The sequence below is a fragment of the Vicugna pacos genome, chromosome 13 (genome assembly GCF_048564905.1).
Source record: "Vicugna pacos chromosome 13, VicPac4, whole genome shotgun sequence".
Classification (NCBI taxonomy): domain Eukaryota; kingdom Metazoa; phylum Chordata; class Mammalia; order Artiodactyla; family Camelidae; genus Vicugna; species Vicugna pacos.
This window is the reverse complement of record NC_132999.1, coordinates 28,248,003-28,265,359: the sequence shown is the minus strand read 5'-3', so window position 1 is coordinate 28,265,359 and position 17,357 is coordinate 28,248,003. Positions and strand designations below refer to the sequence as shown.

At 40.1% G+C, this 17,357-nt stretch overlaps 1 protein-coding gene and 1 pseudogene across 4 annotated transcripts in view; both read left to right on the top strand.

Annotated features, from left to right (window-relative positions):
- The window catches only part of TCEANC2 (transcription elongation factor A N-terminal and central domain containing 2), an 81,590-nt gene that overhangs the window by 23,614 nt on the left and 40,619 nt on the right, over window positions 1–17,357 (top strand). For 2 of the 4 annotated variants that reach the window (XR_012079095.1, XR_012079096.1), the window contains exons 4-5: window positions 5,763–5,956; window positions 12,733–13,285. Coding sequence is in view for 2 of the 4 variants with exons in the window: in XM_015236180.3 (XP_015091666.1) it covers window positions 5,763–5,956; window positions 12,733–12,921 (383 nt within the window). In the remaining 2 variants the exon portion in view is untranslated. Of the gene's footprint in view, window positions 1–5,762; window positions 5,957–12,732; window positions 13,767–17,357 lie in introns of those variants that run through there. The other 2 variants (XM_015236180.3, XM_006200521.4) reach the window with 1 other exon arrangement.
- LOC102545169 (large ribosomal subunit protein eL34-like) lies at window positions 1,842–3,127 on the top strand (annotated as a pseudogene).

Below are 17,357 nucleotides of genomic sequence, written 5' to 3'. Positions count from 1 at the left end.
TTTTAAATTTGATTGAGTTAGTTCAGCAAACATTTCTTGATTGTTTTGTGCTAGGCACTGTGCTGGGAGCTGGGAATGTAACTTGGAGTGAGGTATGGGGTTCTGCCCTCAAGATGTTTACATCAAGTTTAGAGGGGAAAGTAGACATTAAACGTTCTAGGCAGAGGAAACAGTGTGAGCTAAGGGGCAGAAATAAAAGAAGGCCAGACAGCCTGTCCGACAACAAGGACATGCAAGCTGCTCTCCATGGCTGGAACTTCGCATGTGGAGGCAAAGGAGTAGGCGAGCTGGGAGTGAGGGGAGGGAGGAAACGGAGAGACATGGTATAGCCAAAGAGGTTCCAGGTCATTGAGAGCTTGAATCTATACTTAGAAATTAATTTGAGGACAGTGGAGAGAGCTGTTGAAGGGCTCCTGCTAAGGAAATGATGTGATCAAGTTATGTTTTGAAAGGTTATTTTGACTTCAGTATAGAGGGTGAATTGGAGAAGACCAGTCTGGGGACAAAGGTTGGTTAGTAAGTCATTGCAGTAGACCTGTGGAGAGGTGATAAGGAGCAGAAACAGGGCAGCAGTGAGAGTGAAGAGGGAAATCAGAAAGAGGAAAAGATACAAGAAATGTTAAGGAGCCTAAACTGATGAGTGAATGCTGGTGCCATGTGTGACAAGAAATACAGGAGGAGGGACTGAGGGGAATAATAATGAGTTCCATTTTCCATTTTAGAAATCTTGAGCCAGAGGTGCTTGCAAAATAAGCAGGTGGAAATGTCCAGTAGGGGACTGGATATTTGGGTCTTGTGCTCAGTGAGAGCCTTTGGGCTAGAGGTACACATTTGAGAGTCATATACTTGCAGATGGTAGTTGGACCACAGGAGTGGGTAAGATTACTCAGGGAAAACAATAGGGAAAGAGGAGAAGAGGCCGTGGACAATGCCCAGCTGGAGTTCACAGGTAATTAAAGGTTGGGTAAGGCATATACAGCCAGCAGAAGAGATGCAGAAGGAAGAGGAGAACCAGTAACAGGTGGTATCTCAAAAAGCCGTAGAAGAGGATATTTCAGAAGGAGGGAGGCAGCAGTGTCAGATGCCACAGAGGGATCAGGTCATGTCGTGATGGAAAAGGTCCACTGGATTCGACAAATAGAATGACTCTGTTTGAGGGATTTCTGCATCTTCATTTCTCATATAAAGCTGAATCAACAGTTACTTTCCTGGGGAGAGAAAAGGATAAGTAAGTTGGGGAACACATGTAGGGAAGGATCTCTATTCCAAAGAAACCTGAATGCCTATAGCACTCTAGTATAGCATAGCTATACTATATACTGTTAGGACTGCTTACAGCTTGAGCCAGCCCATGAGATTGTGAGCTGAACTGCGTAGACACACACAGTCCCACTACTCAGAGGAGACCCCTGTTAATAATTTCATTATAAATTCTTTTAGACTCTTTTTCTCCACATATAAACAAATATATGTGTTTATATATATACACAGATGTAATTTTTAAAATAAATATTGGCTTATACTGTACGTGCTCTTCTGAGAACCTGAATAAAGTAATCATCTTTCCATGTTAACTACAAGTAGAGCTAATGCCATCTTTAATAGCTGCAAAGTATTCATTGTTTGAATGGACTGTAATTCATTTAACAAGTCAGGCCCTTAATGATGAGCATGTAGGTTGTTTCTAGCTTTTTGCCGCTGTACATAGCATTGTAATGAGTATTTTTATACACAGATCTTTGCACACTTTGTCAGGGTGAGTGTAGGTTAAATTCCAGTGACTGTGTCTTACTTACCTCTGTACCCTCAGCACCAGGCATTAAGTAGCTACTCAGTAAAAGTATTAAAATGCCCTGAATTTAGGTCTTTGAAGTCCTGCAGTGTCTCATTTATCTCTGTATTTTTAGCATCACAAGAGTGACCAACAGCACCAAAAATTGTTTTCAGAATATATAACCTCAAGGATATAGAGAACTCTACCTAGAAAAGGAAAGTGTTGAGTAGCGACTTTAGCTTTTAAGTGGCACGTGTTTCAGAAGCACCTCACTAAGCATCGCCAGCTAGGAAGCGCCTTGAGACATTTCTAATGAGGGCTCTGCATTGCTCCTCTTCCCCCTGCTCCTTGTGATGAGGGTGGATGTACTCCTTTCCCTGGGCAGTGGAAAGACTAGATCAAAATTCTTGGTAGATAATTGGTTTGAGAGAGAAGTTAAAGACTCTTGTCTTCCCTTCAAAGTTACATTTCTTTCTCACCTCCCAGTTGTTCTTCACAGAACCTTTGGAGCGGGGGCAGTTTTTTGTTCAGCCCCGCATGACAAGTGCCTGGCATAATACCTTCTGGCTGTCGCGACTGCCTTTAGAATAGGCCAACATCTGAGAAGTTGCAGAAGCCGAGATCTCTCAGGCATAGTCGTTTGAGCTGGCATGGGGACATTCATAATGGTCCAGCATTTGACATACCGTCATAGGCTGTCTTACAGTACAACCTCTAACAAAACTAGGATGTCCCGAACCCCTGGTAATAGAGTTGTTTACCTTTATACCAAGAAAGATGGGAAGGCACCAAAATCCGCATGTGGCGTGTGCCCAGGCCGACTTCGAGGAGTTCGTGCTGTGAAACCTAAAGTTCTTAAGAGACTGTCTAAAACAAAAAACATGTCGGCCGGGCTCATGGTGACTCCATGTGTGCTGAATGTGTTGGTGACAGGATCAAGCGTGCTTTCCTTATTGCGGAACAGAAAATCGTTCTGAACGTGTTGAAAGCACAAGCACAGAGTCAGAAAGCTAAATTTAAAAAAAAAAGTGAAGCTTTTTTAAGTAATAAAGAAGTGAAGAAGCCTTGTTCTGTTAATTTCTGTTGTGATTTGTCAGTGTACAGGTTTGGTTTCTGTGGTAACTAGAGACCCCTGTGATTTTAGTTGATTACTTTTTCTTAAGTAATTGGAGGTCAGCGATTGCTAGAATTTTTTGATGGCAGCTCTAGACAACAGTAAAATAGGGACCTTAATATATTTTCTCTTAGGAACTATGTTGTATTGTTCCTGATACCCCTTAATAATGCAAAAGTATATAAAGGATTTTAATAAAAGCTCATTCTTACAGTGATAAAAAAAAAAGAGAGAGAGAGTAGGCCTTCCGTAGATAAATAGGGAGTAAACAAATCAAGCAAGTGTTGAACTGTGCAGTTGGCGTAATCTGAGAAATTTTCCAAATGTTTTGACCATTTTCCCAAATTTAAATCCTTTTCCACTTCCTTTTGTTCACTGGTGCCTCTTTTATTATATTATTAAAATTTGTATATAATAAGGTTTGTTCCTGAGCTTCATTTATTGTCCATAGATTCTACCCATCTATTTTTTTGGTGCCAGTCCATATAATTTTAGTTGCCTTTTATATGTTCTGATATTTTATAAGTCTAGTTATAGCTCATAATTTTTTTAATAGTATTTTATAGTCTTGCCCATTCCTTTTTCTAAAATAATTCTAAAGAAATTTGAATGTATTCTAATAAAAACAGTGTACTGAGATTTTTTATTATAATTACATTAAAACTGCAAATTTCTCTATTGGCACCTCTGTACTGGTCTTTCCATCATATAGTATAGTATATTTTTCCCCTTTCATTCAGATTTTCTGTTACATGTTTTAGTACAAATACATGTATTTCTTCATCTGGATTTCTCATTCCCCAACATTTACCAAACACCCATTCCCCCAACCCCCACCTTCTGTCACTGTGCTTTCTGCTGGCAATACAAAAATGAACACAGCTCTTTCCCTCAAGGAGCTCTCTTTGGTGGGCAAGAGAGAGAACTGATCAGATAATTATAACTAATTATAATAGTTACTGTGATGAACAGAAGCACGAGGTACTAAGAAAGCATAGAGGAGAGGTCCCAAGTAAGACTGGGGGCTATTAAGGAAGACTTCCTGGAGGAGGGCACTCCTGAACTGAGTGTTAAAGGCAGAATGGAAGTTAACCGAATGAAGAGGGAAGAAAAAGTATTCCAGGCAGACAAAATATTCATTGGAGTATATGTTCAAAAGAAAAGAGGCAAGACAAATATTGAAGTGTTTTAGGAGCTGTAAGTGGCTGGGGTATCTGATGACAGTGGGATAATAGCTGGAAATGAAGCTAGAAAGTACACAGGAGGGTGGCAGATTGTGAATGTACTTATGTGACAAGATGAGAGTTTGAATATAGGATTGAAGGATTTAACTGAAGGAGTGTAACGGTCAGATTTATGTTTTAGAAAAGACATCCCTAGAAGAGAAAATAAAGTTAAATAGAGGCCACTCTGGCTGCTGTGTGGAAGATGGCATTAAGGGTTCCAAACTTAGGCTGAGAGGCCAGTCAGGGAGCTGCTCGAGTCATCTGGAGGCAACATGTGCTAAGGCAAGGGCTTTGGTGATGAGGACCGAGGAAAGGAGCAGTTCCAGAGCTGCTAAGGAGATAGGCAGATACACAAACAGTACATGGGCATACGCACAAACGCTCTTCCTCTTTTTCCATTTTTATTGTGTAGATCTCAAACATTCCCAGAAGTAAAGAGAATAGTACATACCCCCACGAGCCTTTCGTCCACATTCAGTGTCTATTAAGATTTGGCCCCATTCATTTTATCTTTCCCTTTATTTTGTGTTTTTGTGCTGCTACTGAAGTATTTTAAAGCAGAATCTCATCCTTTTGTCATTTCAGCTCTACATACTTCAGTTTACATCTCTAAAAAAACTGGATGTTTTCTAACATAACCACAATCACATTATCATGCTTAACGAAGTCAGCAGTAAATCCCTTGGTATAACTTAATAACTAGTATATATTCATATTCCTTGTTTATCTCAAAATATCTTTTAATTGGTTTGTTCCAATCAAGATTTGGATCACGTATCACATTTCATAGTTTGGACTCAAAAGACTCTTTTAATCTATAGCAATCCATAACCATACTCCCTTTAGAAATATATGCCATTGACGATCGAAGAAACCAGGTGTGCTGTCCTGTAGATTGTCCCACATTCTGGCCTTGTCTCTTTTCTCATACTATAATTTAACTTATTCCTCTGTCTTTCATATTTTCTATAAACTGGAGGTTAGCTTTGAATGACTAGTTGGGTTATGGTTCATCTTTTCCTTGGGAGGAGGGTGCAAGACTACTTCATGGGTAGGGCTGTGAAGTGTTATTTCTATCTGGTAGTCCCACTCTTAAGGATGCTATGATTGATGAGTGGAGGTGATGACAGCTCATCCCTCCATTGTAAATTTTCCCATCAACTTTTCATTAACTGAGTTCATCCACTATTGATTGTCACCTGAATGAATTATTTTATCATGGGCTATAAATTTTTTTTAATTCTGTCAATCATCACTTTATTAGCTGAATAGAGAACGTTCCCTCAATAACTAGGGCTGTTTGGTTGTCCTAAAATACAATATGTACTGAAAAGACAAGACAAATGCTTAATTCATTTTCTTTTATTGCACTTTTTGGATTAAGGAGTTGGTACCTTAGCTGTTCCTTTTTAAGTATCTTTTGATCATGCTTCTGTTTTATGACTTATTGCATTGGCTAGTCCAGTGATTCTCCCCCAGTGATTATCTTGTTATCTCAGCCTTTGAGAAACAGGTTTTCATTTGCACAAGAGCCTTTACATCCTTCGGTATGTGAATGATTTTCTAAGTACCACACATCAGTCCTCCAGTCCCGTACTTTTCAGAAGACAGAACAACCTGTCCTTTGGTTCCTCTTCTCTTGTTCCAGGTCACACTGTGAACAAGATGTGTCAACACTCAGATTCAGAAGTGGCTTGTCTTGCCAGAGAAGTTTACACCGAGTGGAGAACTTTCATTGAAAAACATGTGGATAAACCTTCTATAGAAGTCCGAAGTGATCCCAAAACCGAGGCACTTAGGAAAAACGCCCAGAAATTACTCTCAGAAGCCTTGGAATTAGAGGTAATGGCCTACTTGGAATGTGATTACTAGGTGCTCTCGGTTAAATGATCTTTACATTTTCACAAGGAAATTTCATAGTCTTAAGTGCTAGTCTTTTGGTTTTTGTTTGTTTGTTTTAGTGATTCTGGATTTGTAAGCATTCTGGGAGACAGTACTGTATAAAGACTGAAGGCTTTGGAACTAGCAAGACATGGATTAAAATCCTGGGTCTAATATGCACTGGGTATGACACCTTAGGCAAATCTTTTAACATATCAGAGGCTTGATTTTTTATCCATAAAATGAAGATAATTCCTACCACCTAAAATTATTGGAAAGATTAAATGAACCATATACACAAAGGAATAGTATAGTACCTGGTGGTTAGAAGTCACTTAATGAATGTTGGTTCCTTCTTTTTTAAAATTCTTCCCATTCCTGCTGAAGAAGAAGGTCTGAGATGGACTCTGTTACAGAATATCAATGGCAAAATAAATAGCTGTCTTTTGAAAAGACTCTACTTCCCCATTTTTTGTCAGCTCCCATACTCTTTGTTCTAATGCATATAATCAGTTGCCTAGACATAATCCCTGTCATCTTTGTGGCCAACAGTTAGATGATGTTAGTGGGTTGCGGTACACATGCTAGAAGAAGAATTTTTACTCATTAGTAATAATATTAGTCATCATCATCATCAAACAAATCTTACAGGTCAGTTAATATTCTGGAAAAATCAGACTTATAACATCCACATTTTTTCTTCTTTTCAGAGTATTCCTAATAAAGTGTCCTTAAAGAATAATTTAATGTTATTAGCAGAAGAAGCAATTCAGAAGTCTGGTTTAAATACTAGGTCTGTTACTGCATTTTCTGAAAAACATTTTAACCTTTCTATCTCAATCATGCATCTACAAAAGAAAGGCAAATGGACTTGTGGTATATTATGTACTTTTTAAAAATAAAGTTTTGGGCTTTTTAATACCAATTTATGATAGAAAATGAAAAAAATATAGAAAGGAAAAATAAGATCACCATTGAACCTACCATCCAGACATAATCTTTTTAACGTTTTGGTGCATTTCCTGTTTGGTAAATTATTACAGCTCTTTAAGTGAATACTGGGCAAGCTATGATTATCCCAGATTTATTAGAAGCCAATTATGTGCCAGTTGTTCCATAAGATAGTTTTATTGATTATTTAAGTAACATTGCAGAAAATTGATGATTATTTACATTTATGTTGTAGTTTTAATCTTGATCAATATCAGTCAGTGTCATTTTGTATACACTTTTCTACATACCTATTTTTTACATTTATAATTTTTAATGTCTATTTGATAGGTCAGTGAATTAATATACTCTAAGTTTGCTTAACTTTTCCTAAAGGAAGTATTAATATGAATACTAAACCCTTAGAAGAGAGGAAAAAATATGAAAGTTGTAAGTCTAATTTTTCAGAGTATCGATTAGCCAACAAGACTTGCTATTTGATATTTTAAATAAAGTTTATTTTTAAAATAAACCAAAATTATTGCAGAAACATAGAGTGTGGGTCTATAATATGTAGTTAATGTGGTGGTAAATACCAGTTCCCTGTGGTATCTTTTTAAGTAAATGATAATAACGAAGCTATACTTGTAAGGATTAATGAGCAGTTTGCCTGCTATATTAAACGCCATAATAATTATCCTTTTAGTTTATCCATTAATTATCCTTTAAATGGCACATCAAGTGGTAAGCACTCAAGTGTTACAAAGCAAAGTTAAAAAAGTGATACATTTGTTAGTGCTTTCCAGTGTAATTGGAAAAAATATCAGATTAAGTATAGTTGAATGGTTTTGTTCCCAAAGAGTAAATTTTAAAAATTAAAAGTGTGCATCTTACCATCTTCCTTGGCCAAAGAAAATCAATCTGTTTTCCTTGGATAAATAGCATTTGATTGCATTTTTATCAGTTTGGTATGTCAAAAAATATGAATACAAACACTTTTACATAAAGTTAATTCTTAGCACCCATCATCATCTGAAGCATTTTCATATTAGAGTAAATCAGTGAACCATCTAATGCACTGTCTAGTCTCTGACAGTAACCAATGTTAAGTGCATTCAAATCAGACATCAGATCTCCATAAATGTACTTTATCAGGCAGTAGTAAACCACTGGGTAAGTTATTGGCCCAGTGACTAAAAAGCCTTTGCAGTTTGATCTTAGCATGTGTTTTTTCGAATCCACTCATTACATTTTTATAGAAAATAATGTTTCCATGTTATTTGTTTTGGTCATATCATTTAGTAGTGAAAGCCACATATGAAGAATACACACACACAGCCAAAAAGTACATCTCCGTATTACTCTATAGATCTTGCTTTCCAGATTCATGGATTGTTTCCTTGTTCTTGGAATAATGGAATAGATGAATGAAAACTCCATTGTTGAGACCTACGTTCCATTCCCCTTTACTTTTTCTCCCTTCTGGGTCTTCTTTGTTCTTCCCTGTCTTTTAGATCTTTCCTCATATGAACGTCCCCTGTGGTGTCATTCTCTTACTTCCCCTTCCTCATTATCCACTCTCCTTCCTACCTCACGGCCTGTGATCATTTTCCTATTATGTCATTAAAAAAAATGAATCTGATTCTCAAAGTGAGCCTGTTATCATTAAGCGTTATGAAACACTGGCTGGTTGGCCCAGTTGGTTGTCAGATGGTGCTAATGAGATCCAGGTCAGGGGTACATCCCCATATGGGACTGTTAGTTTTTTCTTTGTTTAATGGCCTCAGACTGCACCTCTGGCTTTGACCAGCTCTTTCATAAATGTATTCAAGTGGTCAAAAAGGAGTGTGGGTATATATGTACAAATCCAGTCATGCTATTAGAAAACTCATAAGAAGTTTGATTCTAGTGAATACTCAGCTCCACAAATGTTTATTTCTACTGCTACTAGTGCCAGGGAGAATGCAGACATAAATGAGTTCCAGTCCCTATCCTAAGAAAGCTTACTGTCTCCTGGACTAAGCTCCTGTAAATGACTAACTAAATACGCATCAGGATGAAATATGTCTGAAATAGTAGTACTAGCAAGCGGTGTAGACACAAAAACGACAGAACAGTGAAATCTGATGGAAGAACCTGGGAAAGTTTTGCGGAAAAGACAGCAGTTGAACTGACCTTTGTGAGAGTGGTTGGATTGTGCTAACTCAGAAATGCATATAAAATAAAAACATATTTCATATTTTATCTGCCATGTATAGATTGTTATTGAAAGAGCAGGAGAGGAGGGAAGTGTACATGGGGAAAGAGGAAATTCACTTAACAGATATCTACAACGTGCCATAACCTATGCTAGGCATTGGGAATTGAGAAATGGATCCAAGGTGGTATCAGCCCTAGAGTGGCTCACAGTCTGCTGAGGGAGATAGGGAAATAAATAGTTACAGTGTGGTGTGGGAAGTTCTGCACTTAGGATAAACACATGAAAAAGAACGTCTTTCCTTGCTTTTAAAGAGCTTACAGATATGGCAGACATCACTAATTGATTTTGGCACCAATTCTTCTGGGTCCAGAATCCTTGACAAAAGACAGCTCTAGGTGGATGTGTTTTATATCTTCTGCAGCTATAGTCAATTCATCCAGGATTGGCCGACTGAATAACACACACTTGACTCACAGGTACAAATAGATAAGGAAGGCAGATCAAATTCTCTGTCTCTGAGAAACTGAACTAGGAAATACCAAGAAACAACAGTGGAAGTTTTGAAACAGAAGGGATATTATTGGAGGAGTTATAAGGAAGCAGAAGCTATAGGTAGAGATGTGTAGAATAGGCAGCGAGAAGAAGGCAGTTAAAATCGGTAGGCAGTAAGGCAAATGGAGAGGAGCAAAACATGTGAGAAAGAGACACAGGGAAAGGGTATGGTTCGCAGATAAATCCCTAGGTTTCTTGCAGTATTCCTGTTCCCATCCACACACATGTATCTCATAGCAAAACCTCTTTTTCTCAAGGTCTTAGTAAGACTGGTCCTTTCACCCAAAAGGGCTTACCTGAATCACCAGGTTAGAACCCATTGGGAAGGGGGACTCTCAACTTGGGTAGGTTTGGATTATCCAAAGGCAATTAGTTCTAAGATAGGCACTCATCACTTTGTGCAATGAACTTGTTATACACAAGGGTACATGATGAATTATTTTCCCATATGATTTACATTTTCATATTACTAATGTTTTCCTTCATTTCTTCATCCTGAGTGGCCTTCATTTAACATGAAGCATGCATGAGAATTGTCAGCTACCTGCTTCCTTTTCCCATCACTTGGCTGGTAGAGCACCTATTCCGCTGCCCCATGGTCATCTGTGTACATGCCTTTCCTAGGCTGTGAGTTCTTAGAGGGTAAGGGGTCAGGTCTTTTTGCTCGGGTGTCTCTGATACCCAGATCAGACTAGACTCAGAGTAGCAATTCAATAATCATTTGCTGAATCAAGTATGAATAAGTATCCAGTTATGTAAATTTCAAGGCACTCTCAAGGTTCTTTTATATATATATTACAGTTTGATGGAATGGCCATGACCTGTTTTTGCAATGCACACATACCCTTCCTCCCTTAACAACCACGCCCCTCAAGAAAAAAAAAAGACTTTTTTCTTGCCTGTTATAGTAAGTGACTCTCTAAGCAATCAGTGATTAAACATCCTCACACTGGAATGAGGAGCCCCACACTGCAGGAAGGAGCCTCTCTGGAAGTATTGCTGAACAAATGCTGGGCAGCCAGCCAGCCACCCTTCTAGCCTTGTAAAGTGGTCTGGTACCAGGGCTGCCTCAGGCTGGGGGCCAGTTCAGAGCCAACCTAGGAGGCCATGGAAAGTTCGAGGAGTCTTGGTTCTAGAGAGCCATGGCACCAAGTTTGCTCACTCCAGCACAAACCTTGGAGACAGTGTCAGTCATCAGGACTACAAACGTCCCTGGATGTGTTTTGTCTCTTACACGTAGGCAGACATCTGGGCCTGGATAATCATTCTCTCTCTGTGTTTCTTTCTCTCTCTCTTTCTCTCAGTCCTATTCTGTTCCCTGCTTGGTCCTAGTTTCTTCCAAGTTTCTTTATTCATTTGGTCTGTTGGTCTCTCTCTTTTGTTAGGACGTTCTGTCAAATGTCAGTTGATCCTTATTTATTTTGGTGCAGATTTTTCCTAAACTTTTCTTTTTTTAAAGTGTAAGTACAGTACATATATGGAGAAGCACACAAAAGGTCTATGTGCACCTGACTGAATTTATCACCAAGCAAATGCCCACTTCACCTGGCCAGAGCCTACTCATTCTCCAGGTCTCACATCCGAACACCATTTCCTCTGGAGGCCAGGCGCTGCCCTCCTGAGTTGGGTCCCTTTGCTGTAGCTCTGCGCCCCAGCACTGGCTCCTGTCCCCTTTCCTAGCACTTGGTACACTTACAGTCCCTGCTCACCGTCTGTCTCCAAGTGGCCCATGCTCTCTGTGGAGTCAGAAACTGTTGACTTTGTTCACTGCTTTTTCCTCAGCCTGAGCACGAGCACGAAGTAAGTGCTGAGTAGGTATGTGAATGGGTGGAGGGGGGCGGGGGGAAGGGAAGCAGTGAAGGGAAAAAAGGAAGTAAGAGAGAAATTTGTTTCCTATTTTTAAGGAACTCACTCTCAGGGAAGACAGCTCCAGAAGTAGATCATTATGTTTTGAAAATGACTAAGGGAAGCTCAGGATGTTGTGGCAGACCCAAGGAGAACTTTCAGTCCTTTGAACTAGGGTTTGCTTTTTTGCTTTTTGTTTTTTAGCTAAGCTTGGAATCGAATAAGAGTGTGTTTCCTAGGGAACGTGTGCCTTGCTGAGGGAACACATACCTGCACATCGTAGTGTGTGGAAGCAGCTGAGCTTGCTCAGACTGGGCTGGGTTGGGACCAGGAAGGCGAATAGTGAGGGATGTGCCTGGAAAGGAAGGAAGTGAGGGGCTTCCTGAACAGCAAGCCAGTCTGGCCTGGATCCAGATCGTGCAGACAAAGTCCCAGACCTGTCCTGCTTTGATTAGGCCTGTGACTTCAGGAGGGCATGGGCTTGAGCCAGACCACCCCAGAATTGCTACAGGTCCCCTCCTGTAGGCCCGTTCTGCTTAGCTGGTCCTGCAGGGGTCTTTCCAGACTCAGCTGATCTCTCAAAAGGTTAAAGGGACAGTGAGTATGGTGAGAGGGAAGAAACTTGAATATTGGAGTCAGGGGCTCAGGGTCAGAATCCCAACTCTGCCTCTCAGTAGTTATAAGATCTTGAACATCTCTTTACCTTTGAACCTGTTTCCTCATCTGTAAAATGAGATCATAGAAGTTGTGAGCATTAAATGTGAAAAGTGATTTATAAACTGCTTTACACACATATTAGGATCCAGACTCAGTGATTCTAAAATGCTGTAAGGGGTTAAAAGGTACTTCGAAAACAAACAAAAGTATAAACTGTTATACTGATTTATTATCCTTGGTCTTCGTTTCCTGGTTGGTAAAATACAGGGCCCAGTACCTACTGCTTGGTTCAGGCCAGTTTCCTGTTATAATGGCAAATATTACCACCCGGCAGGGGTTGTGAATGAGGTCCCTGTCACATAGCACATGGCCTTGTTCTTTAATTGCCAGGGTGGAATTAATTTGCTCTTCCTGTTTCTCTTGTGACAGGAAGTAGATGTCCTTGAATTTCAGTTGATTAATGGAGGCCTCTGAGCAGAGTGCTCCAGCCTCTCTCGCCTTTAATCCTTATGCAATGCAAGGCCCTAATTTGATAATTTTGCTGTTTTTTTAGATGGATCACCTACTGGTTGAAAATATTGAACGGGAGACGTTTCATCTCTGCTCCCGCCTCATTAACGGGCCGTACCGGCGGACGGTGAGAGCCCTGGTCTTCACATTAAAGCATCGAGCTGAAATCCGGGCCCAGGTGAAGAACGGCATGCTGCCAGTCGGCACGTTTGTACAGACCCACAAAAAGTGACCTGAGGATGGTTCCAGCCCTGGGCTGGGCAGAAAGGAAAATGGGCCTCTCTACCATTCAAAGATTCTTTTGAGTTTGGGTGATGGCTGATGCTGGCTGTGTTAAATTTTCCCGTGGTGCCATTCCTTCGGACTGAGGATGCAAAGAGCCCAGGAGACAGGCCTGCAGGAAGTGCTTCATTAGCTGCAGTGCGCTGGTGCCGCCTAACAGCACGTGCACTGGCTGTCACTGGGAAGCGCAGTACGGTTGCCATCACCCAACACAGTGAAAGGGTGATGGATTTCACTGTGAATATGCGAAGGACAGCTCTAAACTTCCCTGTGTCAGGCAGATGAAGTTACTACTTTATTTCGCCACCCTGCAGGTAACTGAAACTCAATTACTGCTGCTTCTCACTCGGTTCCATCCCCCTGAGTTTAGATAGCTCCAGTGCCTCTCAGAACTCCCCTGTCTGTTCTCTTTGCTCTACCCCAGGGGTGAGCCTGCCAGAGCCCACCAACTACCCCTTCTTTCCAGAACTCACTTATCTGAACATTTCAGCTCTCCCTGGAAGACCTTCTCCGTTGGTCTCTGGAGCCTCCATGCTGAGGCTTCTAATGAGGAACTGGCCTGAAGCATCTCCCCACCTTGGGATTTATTTGAATATGTTGGCTCTCTCGGTTTAGAGCTGTAGAAGGTACATAATGAAATTTCTCTTAAAATGAATTAGTGTAAGAGAAAAATTATATACACATGTATTTAAAAATGAAATACATCTATCTAGACTTGCTTGAACAACTACATAAATGATAGTAGCTTTTTTTAAAAGTGATAATAACGTGGGACTTTTTGTCTCTAAAACCAAAGATATGGCTTGTTCATTGAAAAGTGTTTTGGGTTGAAAAAGAGCATAGTTGGTGAAAATAAAGAATGATTGAACAGGAGTTTGAGGGAGATAGCAAGACCCGAAGGTTTTTTTCAGGTGAGGGGAGACGGGAGCATGTTTGTGATCTGAAAAGAAGGAACCAACAGAAAGAGATTTAAAATCAAAAAAAAAAAAAAAAGGAAAGATTTAAAATTAAAAAAAGAGAGAGAGATGGATTCAAAAGCAGGGACAGAAGGAAAGGGACTAGCTTTGTCTACCTTCTATGTGCTAGATACTTTTTCGAAGGTAATTTCTTAGCATTTACATTCATCTTTATATAGTTTTTAAAAATCCTGTTGAATTGTCTCCTGTTGTGTTAGTAGATACTGTTCTGGTTTTTTAGATTTTCTTCTTTTATTCAGCAACCGTTTGTTGAGCACCCGTTCCCGGCAGCCTTGCGGGTACCTAGCAGGAGCTACAGATGAGACCCTGAGACTCACCAAGCAGGAGTCTCTTGTCAGTTTCCCTCTGCTCGTAACTACGGGAGCTAGAGTAATAATTGTACATATGCCATATGCTCAGCATTGATGTAGACATTTGAAAAAATAATAATGCCCAACTAAAGGTGAGAATAGTGAGGCTCACCATGGTTTGGTAACTGACTCAAGGTTCACAGACAGTGAATAGCAGATCTTAGATTCAGAACCTAGGTCTGTGTGAGTGTATGTAGTCTTCCGGCTTGATTTCATCCACTCTCATGGTTTCAGGCATCTTTTTACATGCTGATGACACTCCAGTTTGTATCTTCAGCCTATCCCTGCCCCCCAAGTTTCAGCCAGTATTTCCTAGATGTCCCATGGGCATCTCAGATGCAACATGTCTTCTCTCACCTGACAGTACTGGCAACCCAGACACTCCAAATAGCAACCCCGGGGTCAGCCCAGACCCCTCACTCCCATCCTCACTCAACCAAGTCCTAATGGGTTTACTTCTCAAATATACTCAGTACCTCTTGCCTCTTCTCCATCTTTAATACCACTTCAGGACTTTATCTTGCCCACATGACTACATGGTCTCCTAGCTGGTCTCTCTGCCTCCAGTCTTAACCCCTTCCAGTTCAACTCTCCATGTGAGAAACAAAGTGACATCAAAACTGGAAATCCTGTCATGTTGCTCCTGCTCTGAGCATTTTCGCCTGCTGTTTTCTCCCTCTGGAGTGTTGCTTTCTACCTAATTCCCTTTGCTGCCTCTACCGTGATACCCTGTGTACTGTTCTAGTCATATCCACCTGTTCTGTGGTTATGCTTTTGACTCTTATCTCCCCACTAGATTGTAAGTTCCTTGAAGTCAGAAATCTGTCTTACTCATCAGGGTATCTTCAGTGCCTGGGAGAGTGCTTGTCCTTGTCCCATACTAGGACCCAGTATATATTTGTGGAATTAATGGATGTCCAGGTGTCTGGGCTCTTCCTGCTTCCACCTGTTTCCCATATAATCCATTATCCACAGAATAGCCAGAATGAGCCTTTTAAAATGTGAGGCAAATCATATATCTTATCTGCTCAAAACCTTCTGCCTCACTCAGAGCAAAATCCTTTACCATGTCCTACAAAGCCCCATGTGATCTGGCTCCTTATTTTGACCTCATTTCCAAACATTTTCCCCCTTTATCACACCTCTGTGGTCCCGCTGGCTTCCTTACTGTTCTGAACACACATCCGAGGCATGCTTCTGCCTCAGGGCCTTTGCATATATGCTTTCCCCTCATTGCAATGCTCTTTCCACAGGTATCTGCATGGTACTGTCCTCACTTGATTCAGGTCTTTGTTTGCCTTATCAGAAAGTGCTACACTGACTACCCTAAATAAAACAGCACTCCCTCCCAGTGACTTTTTTTTCATTTTTCAGTTTTATTAGGTAGAATTGTTACAATTTGCACACATATAATATATTGCATATAAATACATATACACAATATACTGCACGTTTGTTTTTAGTTTACATACATGTACTGATCATTGTTTCTAAGAGCAGTTTAGAGCTTTAGCTTTTCAAACTTATGTAGTTATCAAAGGAATAAAGCCAACCACAAAATAAGAATCAACAGAATGCAGTAATGCAATCATAAAGGACAGTCAGAAGTGCTTACACATATTCAAGAGATCAATCATGAGTTATAAATAAGTAGTTCATTTGTGTCCTTTTTTTTAGATTCCACATATAAGTCATATCATACGGCATTTTTCTTTCTGTTTCCAGCCCACTTCCCTTAGAATGACGATCTCCAGTTCCATCCATGTTGCTGCAAATGGCATTGTTTTATTCTTTTTATTCCATTGTGTATACACACACACACACACACCACATCGTCTTTATCCAGTCATCTGTTGTTGGACATTTAGGTTGTTTCCATGTCTTGGCTATTGTAAGTAGTGCTGCTGTGAACATTGGGGTGCATGTGTCTTTTTGAATTAAGTTTCGCCCTGGATATATATGCCTAGGAGTGGGATTGCTGGATCATATAGTAAGTCTATTTTTAGTTTTTTGAGGAATCTCCATACTGATTTCCATAGTGGCTGCACCAAACTACATTCCCACCAGTAGTGTAGGAGGGTTCACTTTTTCTCCACACCCTCTCCAACATTTATCATTTGTGGACTTTTGAATGATGGCCATTCTGACTGGTGTGAGATGATACCTCATTGTAGTTTTGGTTTGTATTTCTGTGATAATTAGTGATACTGAGCATTTTTTCACACGCCTATTGGCCATTCATATGTCTTCTTTGGAGAATTGCTTGTTTAGGTCTTCTGCTTATTTTTGGATTGGGTTGTTTGTTTTTTTCTTGTTAAGTTGTATGGGCTATTTATATATTCTGGAGATTAAGCCCTTGTCAGTCTCATCTTTTGCAAATATTTTCTCCCATTCCACAGGTTGTCTTTTTGTTTTGCTTATGGTTTCCTTTGCTGTGCAAAAGCTTGTAAGTTTAATTAGGTCCTATTTGTTTATTGCATGTGTCTTTCTGAATTTGATTTTTCTCCGGTTATATGCCCAGCAGTGGGATTGCTGGATCACATGGTAAGTCTATTTTTAGTTTTTTAAGGAACCTCCATACTGTCCTCCATAGTCCAACTATTTTTTAATACTCTATCCTGCTTTATTTTTCTTCAGAGTATTTATCACCCGTTGATACAGTTACGAATTTAATATAATTTATATATGTTGTGTGTCACCAACCTTCAAGAACTTAAGCTTCATGGGAGCAGTCTTTGTTTTGTTCCCTGAGATATCTCTAGTAACCACAAGAGAGCTAGATCTCTATAACTAAATAGTTGATGGCTAGTTGTGGATATACAGGAACGGCATCTAATCAATCAGGGAATGCTTCTTGGAGGAGGTAATACCTGTGTGCAGTCTTCAAGGACAGAAGTAGTTAATTGGTGGTTGAGGTATATGCCTGGCAGAGAAAGCAAAGTATGGAAAGACTCAGTACTGTGAGATACCTGACTGGTATGGCTGGAGGGGAGGACACATGGAGGAAAGTAGCTGGAGATGAGACAGAAGAGGAAGGTAAGGACCAGGATCAACTTTGA